Source organism: Pseudophryne corroboree, chromosome 1 (genome assembly GCF_028390025.1).
Source record: "Pseudophryne corroboree isolate aPseCor3 chromosome 1, aPseCor3.hap2, whole genome shotgun sequence".
In the NCBI taxonomy this organism is placed as follows: Eukaryota; Metazoa; Chordata; class Amphibia; order Anura; family Myobatrachidae; genus Pseudophryne; species Pseudophryne corroboree.
This window is the reverse complement of record NC_086444.1, coordinates 394672026-394695564: the sequence shown is the minus strand read 5'-3', so window position 1 is coordinate 394695564 and position 23539 is coordinate 394672026. Positions and strand designations below refer to the sequence as shown.

The 23539-nt window shown below is 47.2% G+C and overlaps 1 protein-coding gene across 7 annotated transcripts in view; it reads left to right on the top strand.

The window, feature by feature from the left end:
• The window catches only part of SRRD (SRR1 domain containing), a 105182-nt gene that overhangs the window by 45619 nt on the left and 36024 nt on the right, over positions 1-23539 (top strand). For all 7 annotated transcript variants that reach the window (XM_063913200.1, XM_063913201.1, XM_063913198.1 and 4 more), the window contains 2 exons: positions 4432-4643; positions 5527-5625. In XM_063913200.1, coding sequence (XP_063769270.1) covers positions 4432-4643; positions 5527-5625 — 311 coding nt within the window. The remainder of the gene's footprint in view (positions 1-4431; positions 4644-5526; positions 5626-23539) is intronic.

Sequence of the window (23539 nt, the reverse complement as noted above, 5' to 3'; positions counted from 1 at the left end):
GTGCTATGTCCATTTCTGCCAGAAGAGCATTATGGACGCGACAGTGGTCAGGGGATGCGGATTCCAAACGACATATGGAAGTATTGCCGTATAAAGGGGAGGACTTATTTGGGGCTGGTCTATCGGACCTGGTGGCCACGGCAACGGCTGGAAAGTCCACCTTTTTACCCCAGGTCACCTCACATCAGCAGAAAAAGACACCGTCTTTTCAAACTCAGTCCTTTCGTTCCCATAAGTACAAGCGAGCAAAAGGCCACTCATTTCTGCCCCGGGGCAGAGGAAGGGGAAAAAGACTGCACCATGCAGCCGCTTCCCAGGAGCAGAAGCCCTCCCCTGCTTCTGCCAAGTCTTCAGCATGACGCTGGGGCTTTACAAGCAGACTCAGAGACGGTGGGGGCCCGTCTCAAGAATTTCAACGCGCAGTGGGCTCACTCGCAAGTGGACCCCTGGATTCTACAGGTAGTATCGCAGGGGTACAAACTGGAATTCGAGGCGTTTCCCCCTCGCCGGTTCCTGAAGTCTGCTCTACCAAAGTCTCCCTCCGACAGGGAGGCAGTTTTGGAAGCCATTCACAAGCTGTATTCCCAGCAGGTGATAATCAAGGTACCCCTCCTACAACAAGGAAAGGGGTATTATTCCACGCTGTTTGTGGTACCGAAGCCGGACGGCTCGGTGAGACCAATTTTAAATCTGAAATCCTTGAACACTTACATAAAAAGGTTCAAATTCAAGATGGAGTCACTCAGAGCAGTGATAGCGAACCTGGAAGAAGGGGACTATATGGTGTCTCTGGACATCAAAGATGCTTATCTCCACGTCCCAATCTACCCTTCTCACCAAGGGTACCTCAGGTTTGTAGTACAAAACTGTCATTATCAGTTTCAGACGCTGCCGTTTGGGTTGTCCACGGCACCTCGGGTCTTTACCAAGGTAATGGCCGAAATGATGATTCTTCTTCGAAGAAAAGGCATTTTAATTATCCCTTACTTGGACGATCTCCTGATAAGGGCAAGGTCCAGGGAACAGTTAGAAATCGGAGTAGCACTATCTCAGGTAGTGTTACGTCAGCACGGGTGGATCCTAAATATTCCAAAATCGCAGCTGATTCCAACGACACATCTACTGTTCCTAGGAATGATTATGGAAACAGTCCAGAAGAAGGTGTTTCTCCCGGAGGAGAAGGCCAGGGAGTTATCCGAGCTAGTCAGGAACCTCCTAAAACCAGGCCAGGTGTCAGTGCATCAGTGCACGAGGGTCCTGGGAAAAATGGTGGCTTCTTACGAAGCGATTCCATTCGGAAGATTCCATGCAAGAACGTTTCAGTGGGATCTACTGGACAAATGGTCCGGATCGCATCTTCAGATGCATCAGCGGATAACCCTGTCGCCAAGGACAAGGGTGTCTCTTCTGTGGTGGCTGCAGAGTGCTCATCTACTAGAGGGCCGCAGATTTGGCATTCAGGAATGGATCCTGGTGACCACGGATGCCAGCCTGAGAGGCTGGGGAGCAGTCACACAGGGAAGAAATTTCCAGGGCTTGTGGTCAAGCATGGAAACATCTCTTCATATAAACATTCTGGAACTAAGGGCCATTTACAATGCCCTAAGTCAAGCGAAACCCCTGCTTCAGGGTCAGGCGGTATTGATCCAATCGGACAACATCACGTCAGTCGCCCACGTAAACAGACAGGGCGACACGAGAAGCAGGAGGGCAATGGCAGAAGCTGCAAGGATTCTTCGCTGGGCGGAAAATCATGTGATAGCACTGTCAGCAGTGTTCATGTTGGCGTCCCGTCTAAACAAAAAACTAGACAGGTATTGCGCCAGGTCAAGGGACCCTCAGGCAATAGCGGTGGACGCTCTGGTAACACCGTGGGTGTACCAGTCAGTGTATGTGTTCCCTCCTCTGCCTCTCATACCAAAAGTACTGAGAATCATAAGAAGGAGAGGAGTAAGAACTATACTCGTGGTTCCGGATTGGCCAAGAAGGACTTGGTACCCGGAACTTCAAGAGATGCTCACGGAAGACCCGTGGCCTCTACCTCTAAGAAAGGACCTGCTCCAGCAGGGGCCTTGTCTGTTCCAAGACTTACCGCGGCTGCGTTTGACGGCATGGCGGTTGAACGCCGGATCCTGAAGGAAAAAGGCATTCCAGATGAAGTCATCCCTACCCTGATCAAAGCCAGGAAGGATGTAACCGCAAAACATTATCACCGCATTTGGCGAAAATATGTTGCGTGGTGTGAGGCCAAGAAGGCCCCTACAGAGGAATTTCAACTGGGTCGTTTCCTCCATTTCCTGCAAACAGGACTGTCTATGGGCCTAAAATTAGGGTCCATTAAGGTTCAAATTTCGGCCCTGTCGATTTTCTTCCAGAAAGAACTGGCTTCCGTGCCTGAAGTTCAGACATTTGTAAAAGGGGTACTGCATATACAGCCTCCTTTTGTGCCTCCAGTGGCACCTTGGGATCTCAATGTTGTTTTGAGTTTCCTAAAGTCACATTGGTTTGAACCACTCACCACTGTGGACTTAAAATATCTCACATGGAAGGTGTCGATGCTGTTAGCCCTGGCTTCAGCCAGGCGTGTGTCAGAATTGGCGGCTTTATCATATAAAAGCCCTTACTTAATTTTTCATTCTGACAGGGCAGAATTGAGGACTCGTCCTCAATTTCTCCCTAAGGTGGTTTCTGCATTTCACATGAACCAACCTATTGTGGTACCTGCGGCTACTAGAGACTTGGAGGACTCCAAGTTGCTTGACGTTGTCAGGGCCCTGAAAATATATGTTTCCAGGACGGCTGGAGTCAGAAAATCTGACTCGCTGTTTATCCTGTATGCACCCAACAAGCTGGGTGCTCCTGCTTCTAAGCAGACGATTGCTCGTTGGATTCGTAGTACAATTCAGCTTGCACATTCTGTGGCAGGCCTGCCACAGCCAAAATCTGTAAAAGCCCATTCCACAAGGAAAGTGGGCTCATCTTGGGCGGCTGCCCGAGGGGTCTCGGCTTTACAACTTTGCCGAGCAGCTACTTGGTCAGGGGCAAACACGTTTGCTAAATTCTACAAATTTGATACCCTGGCTGAGGAGGACCTGGAGTTCTCTCATTCGGTGCTGCAGAGTCATCCGCACTCTCCCGCCCGTTTGGGAGCTTTGGTATAATCCCCATGGTCCTTACGGAGTCCCAGCATCCACTAGGACGTCAGAGAAAATAAGATTTTACTCACCGATAAATCTATTTCTCGTAGTCCGTAGTGGATGCTGGGCGCCCATCCCAAGTGCGGATTGTCTGCAATACTTGTATATAGTTATTGTTACAAAATTCGGGTTATTATTGTTGTGAGCCATCTTTTCAGAGGCTCCTTTCGTTTATCATACTGTTAACTGGGTTCAGATCACGAGTTGTACGGTGTGATTGGTGTGGCTGGTATGAGTCTTACCCGGGATTCAATATCCTTCCTTATTATGTACGCTCGTCCGGGCACAGTATCCTAACTGAGGCTTGGAGGAGGGTCATATGGGGAGGAGCCAGTGCACACCACCTGATCCTAAAGCTTTTATTCTTGTGCCCTGTCTCCTGCGGAGCCGCTATTCCCCATGGTCCTTACGGAGTCCCAGCATCCACTACGGACTACGAGAAATAGATTTATCGGTGAGTAAAATCTTATTATTTCTTAGAGTTACAGTCCCCACCAAAACGACTTATCTGAATGATCAAAATTTAATTCATTTTAATTGGTGTGAATGGAAGATTATATTAGGTTGTGCACATTGGGGGTCATTCCGAGTTGTTCGCTCGCAAGCTGCTTTTAGCAGCTTTGCACACGCTAAACCGCCGCCTACTGGGAGTGAATCTTAGCTTATCAAAATTGCGAACGAAAGATTAGCAGAATTGCGAATAGACACTTCTTAGCAGTTTCTGAGTAGCTCCACACTTACTCGGCATCTGCGATCAGTTCAGTCAGTTTCGTTCCTGGTTTGACGTCACAAACACACCCAGCGTTCGCCCAGGTACTCCCCCGTTTCTCCAGCCATTCCCGCGTTTTTCCCAGAAACGGTAGCGTTTTTTCACACACACCCATAAAACGGCCAGTTTCCGCCCAGAAACACCCACTTCCTGTCAATCACATTACTATCACCAGAACGAAGAAAAAACCTTGTAATGCCGTGAGTAAAAAACCTAACTGCATAGCAAATTTACTTGGCGCAGTCGCACTGCGCATGCGCATTAGCGACTATTCGCTCCGTTGCGAGAAAAAAATAACGAGCGAACAACTCGGAATGACCACCATTATGAGAACATCTTCTAACATGCAAATTATTCCTGTTTTCAATGTAGTCATGTGACCAACAAAAGCGCATTTTGTAGCACAGTATCACAATTGTTATACAGTTTTACTAGTCACCAACTTTACACTTATATTTCTTGTAGGCTGTCTTAAAAAATGTCAGCAAATAGCTCAATTGACTGCAGGGCACAACTGTGGTAGTGACAATCTAATGAAAACTCTGCAACTCAAGGAATCTCCCTCCAGCGCTCTCCAATATATTGACTGTGTGTGCTATGGTCTGGGAAACTTTACATCGTGTGTTATATCGCGACACCAAATGGCCTTCTTACTTTTGATCCTGGAACTTTTTAAGGTGAGAGCTTGAAATAATGTGGACAAATCGCAGTACTGCAGAATGTACAGTATAGTGTAATTGTTACCATCATTAATGCTGGGCTTACACGCTACAGTTATCTGGCTGATCTGCCCCATATCAGCAGATTGGCCAGATAATTGCAGTGTGTATGTTGCCGACCCACCCGATAATATAGATCGGTTGGGCATGCCGGATTGTCCAGCATGCCCCACCGTTTTATATATTCAAAGTGTCCGGTTGGCCACATCGGACAGTGTATGCCCTACTGCAGCAGACCAACGGACATTCTCCTGTTCCTTCACATGGGAAGGAAAGGGGAAATGTCTCCTCCCCAGGGCGGGGCGCCGATAGCACGTGACATGCACTGTAAGAGATCTCACGGTGTATGTCCCAGACATCGGCAGGGTCGGTCTGATAGGCATTTCATCTGACAATGTATGCCCAGCATAAGGAATGAAAGCTTCATTTTTAGTTGTAGTATTTTTATTTTAATTGTCAAATCTTTGAAATTGAACTATTCCATTATTGTAGTTTGTTCAGATGTTTTTATTGACAATACACAAAATAATCCTTTTTTAGATGAGTTTTTCATTATCTTTTAGTCTCTTTGAAAGAGTTGCATTATGGGTGCCATAAACACCATTCATATTTGTTATTGGCTGTTTCAGCATCACTAGATGTAAATTCCAAAACTGAAAGCTCTATTAGGGCATATAATTTGTCTGATGCAAGATTTTACTGTTTATCTTAGAATGTAGCATGTCATTGTCACTGTGTTGGTTTTCCTGAGATATGAAGGATTCATAAGACAAATTTACAAGACGATAAGGAGAGCTGATCTGCTTCTTGAAATAATTTTAGTGTTTTGGTCTTCTTTCAGATCCCAAGACACCAGTGCTATATTTTTGACCCAATATTTTCCCATTTGGAGATTACTGTACTTCAAGAACTAGGCATGACTCTTGTCTTGAAAAATGAGGTAAGTAATTGTAATGCTGTTCTTTTCAAGCAAGATAACGCTTTTTCAGTCTTCTGATCAGTGGTGTAAAGGATAAAGGTTTCAGTGGCCACTACTGTTACAACTCCATGACATACCATTGTTATGAAGCATTTGTTATGCAGTCACTGTGCTTCTAGCGAGCCAGCGAGAGTTCAGAGGCTTCATATAATTATCGAGTAGAGATTATTATCTTACAGTATAAGAAAGTATGGTATTTCTACCCTTGCTCTCTAGTGAATGTCAGGGTGTGTCAATCTCTTGGAGTCCACTAAAGACTAATTTATATTTAGAAAATGTTTGTATTCCAATGGAAAACTAAATGGTGAAGAATAAAACACATCTCTCCCCCCGCTTAGCACACAGCAGAGTGAGTGATCTACGAGATTCGGCATGCATGCCAAATCTAGAGATAGCGACGCACGCGGCCGCGCATCGCTATCGTTATGGGCATAGACACGGAGAGATCTGTGCTTAATTTCTAAGCAATCTAGTCAGATTGCTTAGATTATAAGCAAGGACCCCGTGTGTACCCCCCATAATACACACACTGACAGGAGAACACACACACACACTGACAGGAGAACACACACACTTGTAGGATTGGTGTTAGGGGTTCAAAATCCAGTTCCTAAAATTTATCCTAAAAAAACCAAAAAAGGTTTTAGGAAAAATTGGACTTGCTGTGAAAGTGCTCATAAAAAAAGAAAAGAAATTGAGGATCCACCTTCCCCCCAAAATTAAAGATCTTTCATATCTTGGGGGTGGGTTTCCAACAAACCAGTCTCCCAGCCACCCTCGCCAGCCTGCCCTCCTACCCAGGGTTCAAATACTGAGTAGAATGCTCTTATAATTGGTGGCCCAACATAATAGGACGTTTTGATTTCCTTACCCATATGCCAGTGGTTCTCAAACTGTGTACCGTGGCACCCTGGGGTGCCGTGGGACCCCTGCAGGGGTGCCTCAGGCTGGTGGTCCAGGACCAATTCAAATTATTTATGGTCCATGTAATTGGCAAAACCAGGGCTGGTGGCTGCCAATTTTAAATATATGTGGACAAACTCAAGCAAATCTTGTCCCTCAACCTAAGGATGACATATAAACACATTTTACTTAATTTAATATTTCTTCAAAATTTCTCAATAAGAAACTTTTGGCCGAGGGGTGCCGTGAAAAAAATCTGATTCTCTGGGGCGCTGTGATTCAAAAAAGTTCGGGAACCACTGCCATATGTCGTTTTTGCTTTCAAACTACTCCATCATTTTTCTAAAAAACCATCCTGGTTTTGCCTTCTAAATGATTGCCACTATAAAAACATGGCCATTCTTGCAAACTCCCAAACCTCCGGCTTCTCACACCCTATTACTTTATCCCCAGATTTTTCCTATTACCCATTTGAAACAGGTATTTTCGTTTATACTGTAAGCACAGATCAATATTTCAGATACAGCTTTGTTGGAACATAGTTTTTTGTATTTTAAGATAAAGTTTGAGTGGAGAAATTAGATGTTATTCTGCACAATGTATATTGGTACTTTCTGTCCAGAAACTAATGAAACGGCAAGAATGGGTGTCCAGAAACAACAAGCAGTGACTTTTCTGCAGCGGGGTACACTGGTATTCCACAGGGAATAACATCGGGGTGTAGAGTAGGATCTTGTTCCGAGGCACCAACAGGCTAAAAGCTTTGACTGTTCCCAAGATGCTCAGCGCCGCCTCCTCTATAACCCCGCCTCCGTGCACAGGAGCTCCGTTTGTAAGTTGGTGCCTGTGCAGGCAGCTAACAGGCAGGGCTGCTCCAGCAGCCCTAAGAAGAGCTTTTTTAAAGACGATAGAAGACTTCAAGGGCTGCAGCAGAGGCACTCTAGTGCTAGATATCATTCTGATATCTGCTGCTGCAGCTCCATCACCTCCCCCAGCGGCTCTGTATACTCCCGCGTCCCTGGTTGCCGGGTACTTACAGCGGAGGCTGTGAGCTCCGCTGGAAATCGTGATCCGCCGCGGCCATTAGGAGGCGGGCCGAGCGCGCTGGCGTGGACACTGGCAGTACAGGGACCCCACTAGACCACCAAGGTAAGGGCACAGGTCGGATTAGGCTATAATCCATTTTCTCTTACGTCCTAGAGGATGCTGGGGTCCACTTTAGTACCATGGGGTATAGACGGGTCCACCAGGAGCCATTGGCACTTTAGGAGTTTGAGAGTGTGGGCTGGCTCCTCCCTCTGTGCCCGGAAGAGCTGGTCACAGCTAGGGGGAGCTCACCTGAGCTTTTCTCGTAAAAGTTTATTTTAGAGTTTATTTTTTTTTACAGGAGGCTGTTGGCAACAGCCTGCCTGCAGTGAGGGACTAAGGGGGGGGGGGGAGAAGTGTTCGCCCTGCGGGGTCTGAGCCACTGACTCCGCTAACTGGACACTGAGCTCCAGAGGGGTCTGATCGGTCTCCGCCACAGGGGAACCGCTCGCCCCAGCAGAATGCCGCCGACCCCTTACAGAGCTGAAGAGAGTGGTGAGTTAGTCACGACCCCCCTAGCAAGCGGAGGGCCGGTGTGAATATGGCGGCAATGGGGAGGTAGCGCGGTATTAACCGCACTCATGGGATAGTACCAGAGGCACATAGTGCGGTGCTGTGAGGGGCGCCCTGGGCCAGCGCTTACCCCCCCCCCACCACTGGTCAGCAAGCCTGTCGGGGTCCAGGGATCTCAGCCAGCAACTTTCCTCAGGCCAGTATAATCATCTGAAGAGTGGGAAGACAGCGCCATTAAGGGGGTGGAGCTTCTCCTCAGAGCGGACCCAGCAGTGTTCCAGCCCCATTTTCCTGCCTGCAAGCGCTGAAAGGAAGATTCAGGTCCCTCCACAGCAACTCCAGCTTACTGTACACAGTACCAGGGGGTTGTAGAAGGGAGGGGAGGCTGTAATTAGATTGTGTGTCCTATTAAGGAGCACAGTCAGCGCTGACAAGGGGTTTCTCCTTGCTACAAAGCGCTGTGTGTGGGTTGGCTCCAATCTCTGTCTCTTGCCATTCTTGGGGGGGGGCTCTGTCTGCCCCCACCTGTGTGTGTGTGTGGAGTGTTTGGTGGTCTCCTTTAGCTATGTCCAGGGACACTGTGTCATATGCTGCAGAGGATTTATCCTTCCAGGATGATCCCATTCCATGTAATTAGGTTAGCACTAGTTTAGCACAGATACCAGCAAGGGAACCAGAGTGGTTTTCCTCTATCAAAACTTGGATTTCTCAGATCTCTGACAGGGTTGCTAGTAATTAATCTACAACCCAGGTATTACAGAGCTCTATGGCAGTATGGCCTGTGTCTGGTACCTCAGGATACCCCGCTATATACCCCCACAAACGTGCGCTTGTGCATGTCACACAAGACGACACAGATACCGATTCGGACACTACAGATGGTGATGGGGATGTGTTGCGGAGGTCCGCATCTCTTGCAAGGGGGGTGCACTTATTGATAGAGGCTATCAGAGATGTGTTAAATGTAAATGATACCACACCTGAGTAGGTTGAGGAGGCTTTTTTCACTGAAAATAAGAAAGCCTCGCTAACCTTCCCTGCGTCAAAGTAGCTGAATGCTATATTTGAAAAGCATGGGTAAACCCTGAAAAGAAGTTTCAGATTCCTAAGAGGATTCTGGTGGCTTTTCCTTTCCCTGAGGAGGATAGGAAAAGGTAGGAAAACCCGCCGATTGTTGACGCATCTGTATCCAGACTCTTAAAAAAGGTGGTTTTACCTGTTCCGGGATCTACCGCCTTAAAGGAGCCAGCAGATAGGAAAATTGATAACACGCTTAAATCAGTGTACACTGCTTCAGGGGCCATATTACGTCCCACTATTGCTAGTGCATGGATTGCAAAGGCAATAGTGAAGTGGTCGGCTACCTTACTTGAGGATTGGGATACTATGGATAGGGATGACGCTGCATTGTATTTACGCAACATTCATGATTCTGCAGGTTGTATGGTAGAATCCATGAAAGACCTGGGTTCCATGGCTGCAGGAATTTCTTGCATGTCTGTTTCAGCTCGTCGGGGACTGTGGCTCCGCCAGTGGTCGGCCGACGTGGAATCCAGAATAAGTGTGGAGTCGCTACCCTATACAGGTCAGGCACTCTTTGGGGAAGCTCTAGACGCGTGGATATCCACGGCTACAGCGGGTAAGTCTCTGTTTCTTCCCTCAGCAGCACCTGCTCCGAAGAAATCCTTCTCCTCAGCTGCGCAGCAGTCCTTTCGGCCTAACAAGCCTAGAAAGGCCAGATCATCCAATACCTTCTTTAGGGGAGGTAAGGTTAAGTCCAAGAAACCTGCCGCTGCAGGTTCCCAGGAACAAAAGCCACCGGAGGTGGGGCCTGTGGGAGCGAGACTCAGACAGTTCTTTCATGTCTGGGTATCGTCCGGCCTGGTTCCCTGGGTAGTAGATATTGTGTCTCAGGGATACAGGCTGGAATTTCAAAGTCTCCCTCCTCATCGTTTTTTCAAGTCGGGCTTACCAACTCTGTTGGAGGACAGCACAGTGCTTCAGGACGCTGTCCAAAAGCTGGTGGAGGCACAGGTCATTGTGCCGGTTCCACCTCATATGCTGACCAAAGGTTACTATTCGAACCTTTTCGTGGTACCGAAACCGGATGGTTCTGTCAGGCCCATTCTGAACTTAGAATCATTGAACCCCTTTCTAAAGGAGTTCAAGTTCAAGATAGAGTCTCTCAAGGCGGTGATATCAGGTCTGGAAGAGGGGGAATTCCTGGTAACCCTGGATATCAAGGATGCGTACCTTCACATTCCGATCTGGCTGCCGCATCAGGCTTATCTCCACTTTGCACTACTGGACTGTCATTTTCAGTTCCAGGCCCTGCCATTTGGCCTCTCCACAGCACCAAGGTGATGGCGGAAATGATGATACTACTCCGCAAGCAGGGTGTGAACATCATCCCTTATCTGGACGATCTCCTGATAAAGGCATCGTCCAAGGAGAAGCTGCTGCAGTCCATTGTTCTCACAACGCGACTGCTCCAGAGTCATGGGTGGATTCAGAATTTTCCAAAGTCACATTTGGAACCAACCCAGAAATTGTCATTTCTGGGAATGATCCTGGATACGGAAGTAAACGGAGAGAATGCTCTGCGCTCCAGAAATCACTCAAGATTGTCATGAATCTGCATTCTCCATTGCATCACTACTGTGGAACTACAGGTTCCAGCAGTTCATTTCTGTTCCAGTTCTAGTTTTCAGTCTACTGCAGCCTGGAGTACACAGTGCTTCAGCTAACTCACAGCTGATCTGAACACCTAATCCAGCAGGGTGTGTTCTCACAGAGATCATCCAATCATCACAGACCAAGGTGTTTAAACTCCAGTTCCTGGCTCAGTCTCATCGCCTTGGACAACACGTCACATTCTGTGAACAGGCGTCTCCTGTTTGCAGTCCTCTGTCTGCAGAGATACCCCTGTGTATTGGACCTGTGGAACTACAGGTCCCAGCAGTTCCAGTTCCGTTCCAGTTTCCAGTTCCAGGTTCCAGTCTTCAATTCTTTGTTTCCAGCAATCTCCTATTTCTGGCATCTCCAAGATGTTTCCCTGTTCCAGTGTTCCTGTGGAACTACAAGTAGCAGCAACCACTCCAGCTCTCCTGTGAGTCACATTCAGTGTGCAAGTTCCTGTGTTCCAGTCTCCAGTCTTCATTGTTCCAGTTTGCTACAAACTCCAGCCACAGTCTGCTACACCAATCTGCAGTAGAGACTTTCCTCAGGTGTGTTCTCAGCCTGTGCACCTAATTACCAGCATTCCACACTGTGCATTGCCTTTAGCACTTAACATCTTGCTGTGTTAGGACTGTCTCCTGCTAGGGCCTTGCTTGGCTTAAAGACGTGTGCTTCTACAGAGACTGTGTGCTTTGATGGCTATTCGTTATATACCAGAGTTTTGTTTGCTGCATCTGATTTCATTATTGCCTTATTTATATCAAGTTTCAAGTTAATCTTCATTGCTTATTTGTTACCAGTGACTTTTGAAATATTCATTTATCGGATTAAGTTATTATTCATTGTTCCTGTCATCGGTTATCCCTGTGTGATAATAAATATCAAGCGCAGAACTTTTTGTCCGTTTCCCAGTCTCCTCTATCACTCCTACACTGACCCACTAGTGCCCCCTCCGGGGACATACTAAATCAGAATCCTGACAAAGATTAATTAATTAATCAATTAAATGCAGTCTAGCAGGGAGAATGATTGACTCAATGAAGCTCAACTTTTGAAAAGAGAATATTTTATCAAAAATGTTAATATTTAACAGACACATAGGACAAACAAACAATTAATGTATGTAACAATTTAAAAAGTCAGAGGTTTCTACCTCTTGCATACATAGACAGAAACACTGTATCTGTGTTTATGAACGTGCTATTTAAGACAACATAAAATGTATCTAAATAAAGAATTTTTAACCATGAGAGAGAAGCTCTCTGAGTAAAATGTCAATTGATTCTAACACTGGCGTCCCAGTGTGATATCATATGAAATGTCCACAGATGGCTACACAATAACTAATAAATTATTAGAGGCATATAAGCAATGATAATTACCCCCGTGCTGGTTCCTGGAATTTACTACAGGGTCCTGTGTGCAATTGCACGAGGTTAATATGGAAATTCTGGTTGATTCCTCAGTAGCAGTTGAAAAGCAGACCCGCTGGTGTACCAAAATCTCCGTCAAAGCAGCCGTCAAATGACCGTAAGATAACAATGCGTTGAGAACCTCACAACAGAGGACGTAATCTGTTTAGCTGGCAGTAGCGGTAAGGAACGGCAAAGCCGCTAATGGCCAGTGCTGTATTGGCCACACAGCGGGGATCCGTTCATGTCCGGATGACCGCGGCGGTATCCAGGTGTAAAGGTGCCGCAAATAGCTGGAGTGCTTTTACCTCACAGCGGAGGTGTGGTTCCTGGAGATCAATGGGCTGCAGTGTGGCTAAAGGACGGAGTACAGAAGCCAAGATAATGGGGAGCCAATCTGTGAAGTAGCAAATGTCCACTGAACTGAACTTGTAGAAAGGGGCATCAACGCGTTTCGTCTCCTAGCAACGGAGACTTCCTCAAGACTTCCTCAAGACGAGGATCAAGGGTATTCGTCTTGAGGAAGTCTCCGTGGCTCTCCAGTATGGGAGGTTCCATGCTCGCCCTTTCCAACTGGATCTCCTGGACAAGTGGTCGGGATCTCACCTCCACATGCATTAGAGAATTTGTCTGTCGCCAAGGGCAAGGATTTCTCTCCTCTGGTGGCTCCAATTGCCTCACCTCCTAGAAGGCCGCAGGTTCGGGATTCAGGACTGGGTCCTGCTAACAACGTATGGAGCTTGAGTCAAGCCTGGAAGCCGCCCTGCCCATCAACATTCTGGAACTAAGAGCCGTCTACAACGGTCTTCTTCAGGCGGCCCCTCTTCTGAGAAATCGGGCCATCCAAGTGCAGTCGGACAATGTAACAACAGTGGCTTACATAAACCGACAGGGCGGAACGAAGAGCAGAGCGGCAATATCAGAGGTGACAAGAATACTCCTCTGGACAGAAAAATACACGTTAGCGCTGTCAGCCATCTTCATTCCGGGAGTAGACAACTGGGAAGCAGACTTCCTCAGCAGACACGATCTCCATCTAGGAGAGTGGGGACTCCATCCGGAGGTTTTCAAGGAAATAACAGATCTTTGGGGATTGCCCCAAATAGACATGATGGCCTCTCTTCTCAACAAGAAGCTTCGACGTTATTGTTCCGGGTCGAGGGACCCACAGGCAGTGGACGCCCTGGTGTCTCCGTGGGTGTTCCAGTCAGTGTTCGTGTTTCCACCACTCCCACTCATCCCAAGAATTCTAAAGCTCATAAGGAGAACAAGGGTTCAAGCGATCCTCATTGCCCCGGACTGGCCAAGAAGGGCTTGGTGCGCGGACCTTCTGAATCTACTGCTAGAAGAGCCGAGGCCTCTTCCTCTTCGGGAGGACCTGCTGCAGCAGGGGCCGTTCGCCTATCAAGACTTACCGCGGCTACGTTTGATGGCATGGAAGTTGAGCACCTGATTCTTGCTCGGAAGGGCATTCCGAAGAACGTTATTCCTACCCTCATACAGGCTAGGAAAGGGGTAATGTCAAAACATTACCATCGTATTTGGAAGAAATATGTTTCTTGGTGTGAGTCCAAGAAGTTTCCTGCGGTGGAATTTCAACTGGAACGTTTCCTAGTCTTACTGCAAGCAGGAGTGGATATGGGTCTGAGGTTGGGATCTGTGAAGGTCCAGATTTCAACCTTATCCATTTTCTTTCAGAAGCAACTGGCTGCCCTCCCTGAGTTTCAGACCTTTTTGAAGGGAGTTCTGCATATCCAACCTCCCTTTGTACCACCTACGGCGCCTTGGGACCTTAACGTGGTGTTGCAGTTCCTCCAGTTGGATTGGTTTGAGCCTCTACAGGAGGTGGAGCTCAAATTTCTTACATGGAAGGTGGTCACTTTTTTTGGCATTGGCTTCTGCTAGACGTGTCTCCGAGCTGGGGGCTTTATCCTGTAAAAGCCCTTTCTTGATCTTCCACGAAGATAGAGCTGAGCTCCGGACTCGTCAGCAGTTTCTTCCGAAGGTTGTTTCGACATTTCATATCAACCAACCTATTGTGGTGCCAGTGGCTACTGACTCCTCAATTACTTCAAAGTCCTTGGATGTCGTAAGGGCTCTGAGGATATATATGAAGAGGACTTCTCGTCACAGAAAGTCGGACTCTCTGTTTGTCCTATAATATCCCAAGAAGATTGGGTGTCCTGCTTCTAAGCAGACGATCTCTCGCTGGATCAGGTTCACTATCCAGCACGCTTATTCTACGGCAGGAATGCCGTGTTCAAAATCTGTTAATCTTCCTGGGCAGCTGCCCGGGGTGTCTCGGCAGTGCAACTTTGCCGAGCTGCAACTTGGTTTGGGTCGAACACGTTTGCAAAGTTTTACAAGTTCGATACTTTGACTGAATTTCAGATCATCAGAGGCCAATCAGTTCTGCAGGAGCCTCCGTGCTCTCCCTCCCGTTCTGAGAGCTTTGGTACATCCCAATTGTACTAAGGTGGACCCCAGCATCCTCTAGGACATAAGAGAAAATAGGATTTTGGTACCTACCAGTAAATCCTTTTCTCGTAGTCCTTAGAGGTTGCTGGGCGCCTGCCCAGCGCTTCGTTTTCCTGCAAATGTTGTTTGGTTCAGTACAACTAAGTTTTAGTTGAGTACTGCATTGTTACTTGGTAAGTAATGTTTCCACTGTTGCTGAGTGGTTCAAGCTAGTTGGCTTGACGTGCCTTGTATGTGTGAGCTGGTATGAATCTCACCACTATCTGTGTATAATTCTTCTCTCAAAGTATGTCGTCTCCTCGGGTACAGTTTCTAGACTGAGTCTGGTAGGAGGGGCATAGTGGGAGGAGCCAGCCCACACTCTAAAACTCTTAAAGTGCCAATGGCTCCTGGTGGACCCGTCTATACCCCATTGTACTAATGTGGACCCCAGCATCCTCTACAGACTACGAGAAAAGGATTTACCGGTAGGTACCAAAATCCTATTTTTTGAGTGATCGTTCTAAAATCGTCTTATACGTACCATAGAAAGAGACGCTCCAACAACTCTCCGCCGGGTCGTGACAACTCTTACTTCCGTATATAGTGCTGTTTTGGCGGGCAACAGCAAGGATGTACTAGCAAGTTCAGGCTGTGGCTGGAGAACGGGGAGAAGGTAAGGCGTCGGTTCCGCTTAGCGGGTTAAGACGCAGGACACAGCTGCACTGTTTCAGGGGGAGACTACCGAACAGTCGTCGCTGCCACCTCAGGTGCCCCAGCGCAAGGCCTCAGGGATCATAGGTTCCAGGGATTAGTAAAAGGCCGTGATCCCTGGGGTTGATGTCGGCAGTGGGGAGTAAGACGATCCCCTGACCGCCCCTCCCCCCGGATTATGACCAGTTTCCTCTGAGTTTCCCGCCATGAACTGATTTCCCCGCTTCTGTCTGAGACGCTGTAAATCAAACAAACTTGGTCTCAACGCTGTGTGACTGTGTCACTGGTGAGTCTGTGTTCACTTGGTCGTCTGGGTTCACTAGTGCGTCTGCATCCACTAAGCGTTCGTTAGCGCAGTGATCGATCCTGGAAGCGGGGCTATGTCTCCCTGTATCCCGCTTGCCTGAGGCAGGTGATACAGCACAGAGTCTCTAACCTACCCATTGGTAATGCCAAACTAATTTGATGTGGTTTATGTAGATTTTGCAAAAGCTTTCGACACAGTACCTCACAGGAGGCTGACTTTAAAATTAAGGGAGACACTATTTGTACATGGGTGAGTAATTGGCTTGATAACAAGGAACAGCGAGTGGTGATTATTGGGATGTTTTCCACCTGGGCTAAAGTAATTAGTGGAATACCGCAGGGTTCTGTGCTGGGGCCACTATTGTTTAATATATTTATAAATGATATAGGAGAAGGACTAGAAAGCACAGTGTCAATTTTTGCAGACTAAAATATTTAGGGTGATCAAGTCAGATGTGGAGTTTCTTCAGAGAGATTTAAGTAAACTGGATGTTTGGGCAATGAAATGGTGTATGAGGTCTAATGTGGAAAAATGTATAGTTATGCACTTTGGGACTAAGAATAAACATGCAACCTACCAATTAAATGGGGGGGGGGGGGGGGGAATAGGGGATACTGTATTAGAAAAGGATTTGGGGGTACTCATTGATAGTAGATTTAGCAGCAACACACAATGTGAAAGTGCAGCAACAAAGGCAAATAAGGCGTTAGCATGCATTAAAAGGGGATTTGAGACAAGGGATGAGGGTGTAATCCTGCCTCTATACAAATCATTAGTACGACCGCATCTTGAGTGATGTGTACAGTTCTGGGCACCACACTATAAAAGAGACATTAGAACTTGAAAAAGTTAAGAGGCGAGCTACCAAATTGATTAAGGGGTTGGAGACACTGGACTGTAAGGAGAGGCTTTCTAGGTTAGATATGTTTACACTAGAAATGAGACGGCTAAGATGAGATATGATTAATATTTACAAATATATAAAGGGGCAATATGCGGAGCTATCATGTGAGTTGTTTACTAAGAGACCTCTACACAAAACAAGCAGACACCCCCTAAGGCTTGAGGAGAGAAAATTTTGCAGGAAGGGATTCTTCACTGTAAGGGCAATACGAATATGGAATACATTGCCAGAGAAGGTTGTAATGGCAGATTCATTCAATGCGTTTAAAAATGGGTTAAACAAATTTCTAACGGAAAAAGATATACGAGGCTATAGCCTTTAACCTAAATAGATTAAGGAATGCAATATAATTCCGGTTTAACTCGATGGACTACTAGTCTTTTTTTCATCCTCACCGACTATGTTACTATGTAGTTGTATAAGTGCCAGATGCATATGAGTGTTGTAAACGTTACTGCTCTATCATTCGCTGTGTGTCTGAATATGTTAAGATCCTATATAAGGTAATGCAGTAATATGTTCTTCCTACATACTTTAAATGTATTTTGTAGTTGAATATGTGCTCATATTGCTAATGTATACTAATGTATAATATGTGACTGCTAGTGTCGCTGCTGACTTATACTGTGTTCTGTCAGTCTTGCTTTCTCTTATATCTGATCCTCAATGCTGATGCAAATCAGGGAAGAATCGGTTTGTGGGGCTGATTCAGACCTGTACCGGCGCATGACAGACAGCCGACAGCTGTCATAGCCCTGCGATCGCCTCTGCCTGATTGACAGTCAGAGGCGGTCGCTGGGTGGGAGGGGCGGGGCGGTGGCGTTTAGGGGGCGCGGTCCGGGCAACGCATGCATGCCCAGTCCGTTGGGGCGGCCCGTGGCAGCTGCATGCCGTCACATGCAACCGCTGCGACGAGTAGCTCCCTGCCAGCGTGCAGGAGCTGCGCAGGTAGGGAGTTACTTGTCAAGTACAAAAGCATTGCCACTGTGCAATGCTTTTGTACTTGTGCGACGGGGCAGGGACTGACATGCGGGACGGGCTAGCCCTGTGCTGGGCGTCCCCCCGCATGTCAGTGTGACTGATCGTAGATGTGCTAAATTTAACACATCTATGATCGGGTCGGAATTAGCCCCTGTATTCCAATTTAAAAGCATAAAGTGAATACTGTCACAAATTGTGTGGTTAACACTGTATGTGTGTGTGATAAAAGTTGCTATGTCCAAGAAAGGCAAGGGAAAGAGGATACACTCTCCAAAGCAGCACATACATTAACATCATGTTACCCTGCAAAACAGGGTTAACCTATCAAGATCTGGTACAAAATGGGTCATGTGCAAAGGTTATGGTTCTGTAAAAGTTTTCCTAATATATGAGGCAACAGAGCCAGCTTTAAGCCAGGCACATGTTCAAACAGAACCTCCATGGACATCTTTTGCACAAACGTTATACAATTTAGCTGAGCATGCCAGCTACAAACCAGATAGAGGATGCCTAATTAACCCATAAATGCAACATTTCCCCTGGAGTCCCATCCAGTTCAGGAATTACATAGACATAAAGCAACATCTTCACAGTCTACACATGTTAAAAATGGACGTAATTTCAAAAGTGGTTCCTCACATTTTGAGTCTGCTGCTTACCTCAAATACCTGAGTTAATTAATGCAGTTTAAATCATTCTGTCTTTTCAGAAGGCAGTAGAGCCTATGGAAAATCTGAGGCTCTTGGGGTTAAAACGTCCAGAGTACAGAATGTCTAGAACTGATGGAAATTATGTAAGAGGCATGGGTTACACCCAGTAAGATGAGATTATTAATATTATCCTTTTCCTGTTGTGGACTGTTTAAAAGTAGGGAATTCCTCCCAAAGTAGATGCACATAGTTTGACTAAGTGCGTAAATCTACACTGCCTCGGCCTTCTAATACATTGGATGATGTTACAGGCAGAAAGATGGTTGTTCTTAAACTGTTTTTCCTCATACAGCACACCACACGGGCAAGTCCAATTTCATGTGATCTTCAAAGCTAAGCAGTGTTGGGCCTGGTTAGTACTTGAACGACCTGGGAATACCAGGTGCTGTAGGTACAATTGTCATGCCAGCATGGCCACAGCTTGGTAAAACAGGTGCGTGCATGGGAAGATATTCATTCCATGGCATCGAAAGGACAGTTATCATATTAAGAGAAGCAGCCTCAGTATGGGTATAATAGCCTCTCAAGCATCAGCTTCCTCAGTAGCAGCTCGTAGTGCTGTTTGACTAAGGACATAGAAGAATGACTCAGACTCTCTACCTACCTAGAGGTATTGAGTAGTTAATAGTGTCTGATGCTAATGAGCGTTGAGAACATTTACTGCTGTGTCATTCGCTGTGCGTTTGAATACATTAATACTCCAGTATGAAGTAAAGGCAGTAATATGTTTATTCTACCTATGCAAAATTGGATAGTTGAATATGTGCTCATGTTGCCAAAATATACGTATGCAATAATAAATTGATTGCTAGTATGGCTGCTGACTTGTATCTTAAATTTCTGTAAAAAAAAATTTCATCTCTGCCTTTGGTTGGAAATATTCTGTTACGTACAGAATTTAACAAAAGTCTTGAGTCTGAACAGACCCTGAAAAAATAAAGCCCAGATTTCCGGAATTCTGGGTCTTTGGACCCAAGGTAATGTTAGGTTCCTGGTGCTCAGAACAAGGGAGATGTTGCGTAGTGAGTCCTGAGCACCAGAACGTGACGCTGAAGTAAGGTGTGGTGTGGAAATAGCCCCTAGCACCCTACCTCCATTGTTTCACCCGTGTGGTCAGTTCACGCCTGAGTGACTATGGTTTCTTGGGCCCACGGCAGCCGCGTTTGAAGGGCGGATTAGGTCTGCCCAACTCCGATGCCCCCAGGTCTTAGATTGAGACAAGGCGTGAACCGAGACAGGATAATAACAAGAGGACCTCTGACTAAAGCAAACAGAAGGCTAGGGGCTACTAACAACCCTAAAACGAAATATATGTGCGGCACGCCGCCAAAGGAAAAGAACAACCAAGGAAATGCTGTCCACTCGCCGACACAATACTGTTGTGTACCGGCGGTGACAGCATAAGCAGAACCCTCTGCAAAACACCAGTAACAAATTATAACCAAAGAATACTGCGGCCTAGGCCGATGGACGCAGCAAAGCCACTACTCACGGAACCGGTACAAATACTGGTAAACAGACTGGAACCCCAAAAGTAGCCGACACAGACTCTCAGAACCGGAGGACAGGCAGAATCCCAAACGACAGACCGGTGGACACCAAGAAGCCAGACACTCGCCCAGGCACAGACCAAGCCACAGGACTCCTGGACAGGAACGCTTCACGGCAGGAAACAGGATCAGACACTGGAATCGACACTCAGGAACCGACACTCAGGAACCGACACTCAAAGCAGCTAGGCAGATACTGCTAGACAGGAGCTCAGGAACTGGCAGAGACTAGCTCAGAACTCAAGAACTCTGGAACTCAGGAAATATCACCAGCGTCTGTGAATTGCACTGAGCCAGAATATAACAGAGTCTTAATTAATTATGTCGTGCAGCTGCCCTGCTGCACAATTGAGAGGTGCAATCAACAGACAGGTGAGGCTGAACACATGGGAACAAGCTGCAATCACACAGACTCACCACCGGCAGCAAACAAGAGTCTTCTCAAACCAGAGCAACGGGAAATCCTGGCCTGCAAGACAACTATAAACATAGAATAGGAATGAACCACTACCTGTGGTTCATAACAGTACCCTCTCCTTAAGGGTAAGCTCCGAACACCCCATGACACCCACGGGGAACATAAACAGAAGTATAACATAAAATACATAACCAAAATGCAAAACAGGAATGAGCCACAGCCGTGGCTCATAACAGTACCCCCCCCTTGAGGAGGGGTCAATGGACCCCAAAATTAAGACTTTCCAAAACAAGGGATACAAAAAAAAAACTGACACACTGGTCTAACAGAAACAAGCTGTGGTAACAGCTTGTAACGGTGCCCCCCCCCCCCCCCCCCTTGACGGTGGCCACTGGACACAAGACAAGGAAAAAAAAATTTTTATTTTTTTTTATATCAAGGCAAGAGTCAATAATTATTTCTTTTTCTTCTTCTTATTTTTACAAAGTTCTTGAGGTCTGACCAAGGTAATTCCCCAAACATTGTCTGAACTGATGGTACCTCCCAGCAAGGCTGGGTTCAAATCAGAGATTGGTTTCTTAACCTTGGGAGCTGAACTTTCAGGCAAAGTACTACTATTAGAAGAAGACAGAAAAGCACATCCTGCAGTCAAAACAACGGGCTGAGACTCTTGTGCCGAGTTTACAGTATACGGTGAACTCTCAGCAGATAAGACGGGTGACCTAGAGGAACCTGAACCAATTTCTTTGGAACCATATCTTTTAATAACTGCATCACTGAATGCTGGGGGATCCTGAAGAATGGGATCTTCAGCTTTCATTAGGCTGGTCGCCCACTCAAAAGGCTCTCCTCTAAAGGAATATATTAGATAGAGCACTAGGTTCTCTGAAGTGATGCCCAGAAATGGTCTAGACAACAAAATGGTGTAATAGTGTTTGTAAAGCGCCAGAAATTGGACTAAGTCCCCATCAAAGATTATAGATGTTGAGATATCAACAGAGTCAGGATCTGCTTCCTTCCCATCTGACTGACTAGAGTGCTTTGCTAGGACCTGGTCACTATTGACCTTACTCGAGGCTGAGACTTTCTGAACCCCACCTGGGGCAGTGGCCCTCGGAACCCCACCTGGGGCAGTGGCCCTCGGAACCCCACCTGGGGCAGTGGCCCTCGGAACCCCACCCGGGGCAGTGACTTTCTGAACCCCACCCGGGGCAGTGACTTTCTGAACCCCACCCGGGGCAGTGGCCTTCGGGAACCCCGCTGGGGCAGTGGCCCTCGGGAACCCCGCTGGGGCAGTGGCCATCGGGAACCCCGCTGGGGCAGTGGCCTTCGGGAACCCCGCTGGGGCAGTGGCCTTCGGGAACCCCGCTGGGGTCAGCACCTCGGATTCTTTTACTGGGACCGGGCCGTCAGCCTCCCTCTCTGGGACCGGGCCGTCAGCCTCCCTCTCCGAGTCGATAATTATCGAAACTTCTCCCTGGACAATGACTTCCGGGACTTTTGCTGAAGCTGTAACCTTCAGAACCTCTACTAACGCTATGCCTCTTGAGTCCTTTCCTGGGGAAGTGACTTCTAGACCCTTCTTTGGGGCTTTGTCTCTCGAGACCCCACTTGAGGATATTACTTCAAAGATCCCTTCTGGGGTTTTGCTTCTCGAGTTCCCTTCTAGAACTATGGTTTTAGACACCTTCTCTGGAGTTGCGCTTTTCAAGTCTCTACCTGGGGTAACAGCTTCCGAGACCCCTTCTGGTATTGACACCTGAGCTATAATATTCGATGTCCCTCTATAACCTAGAGCATCGGGTACCGCTCCAGGACTCTGGGCATCGGGTACCGCTCCAGGACTCTGGGCATCGGGTACTGCTCCAGGACTCTGGGCATCGGGTACCGCTCCAGGACTCTGGGCATCGGGCACCGCTCCAGGACCCCGGGCATCGGGCACCGCTCCAGGACCCCGGGCATCGGGCACCGCTCCAGGACTCTGGGCATCGGGTACCGCATCGGGCACCGCTCCAGGACCCCGGGCATCGGGCACCGCTCCAGGACCCCAGGCATCGGACACCACTCCAGGGGTTTGCAACTCTGCTTCAACAGGAAAATCAAGAGAGGAGAGAAACATTCTCCTTTGGTTCCTGAATCTATAATGGGGCTCCCTAGCCCACGGACCCCAATTATAGGACAGAGTGCTTTTTAGTGTGGGTTGTGTGACAAGTACCTCTGCCACAGTAGAGACAGGAGTAGGTCTTGTATCCTGACTCAACTTGGCCAGAGGGCAGGACTTGTCGCCACACTTTGGCTTGCGCAACTCACAGGTCTGCAGATAGTGGCCTAAACCCCCACAATATAGGCATAAATCTAAGTTTCTGCGATGCAGACGCTCCTCTTCTGAGAGCCTGGGCCGCAGAAAACTTTCAAACTTTTTCTCTCTAATTAAACCTGAGGATTCACTTGTCACCATACTGTGAACAAGAGTCTCTTTAGAGAATGAACTCTCAACTACTTCTGGCAAAATAAGCAAAATTTTGGTCAGAAGGTTTTGCAGTTGCTTTAAGGATTGCTGCAAAACTTCCAGCAGCTCAGGTTTCAAAGCACTGAAAGCAGAGTTCAGGGCAGAGAGAGATGCTTGCATAGTAGTCATAGGAGGATTTCAAACTAGACAAGACAAGACTAGACACGATTCTAGACACGATTCTAAGACAAGATTCTAAGACAAGATTCTAGAAAAGATTCTTAGACAAGACAAGACAAGACTGGACTGGATTTTTAAACACCGGACTGGATTCTGCACACTGAATTCTAGACAGGACTGGATTCTAAACACCGGACTGGATTCTGCACACTGAGTTCTAGACAGGACTGGATTCTTGACAGGACACTGGACTGGGCCAAAAAAGAAAAAGCTTTATTTCTATTTTGTTGTATGGCTGGTGATAATGTTAGGTTCCTGGTGCTCAGAACAAGGGAGATGTTGCGTAGTGAGTCCTGAGCACCAGAACGTGACGCTGAAGTAAGGTGTGGTGTGGAAATAGCCCCTAGCACCCTACCTCCATTGTTTCACCCGTGTGGTCAGTTCACGCCTGAGTGACTATGGTTTCTTGGGCCCACGGCAGCCGCGTTTGAAGGGCGGATTAGGTCTGCCCAACTCCGATGCCCCCAGGTCTTAGATTGAGACAAGGCATGAACCGAGACAGGATAATAACAAGGGGACCTCTGACTAAAGCAAACAGAAGGCTAGGGGCTA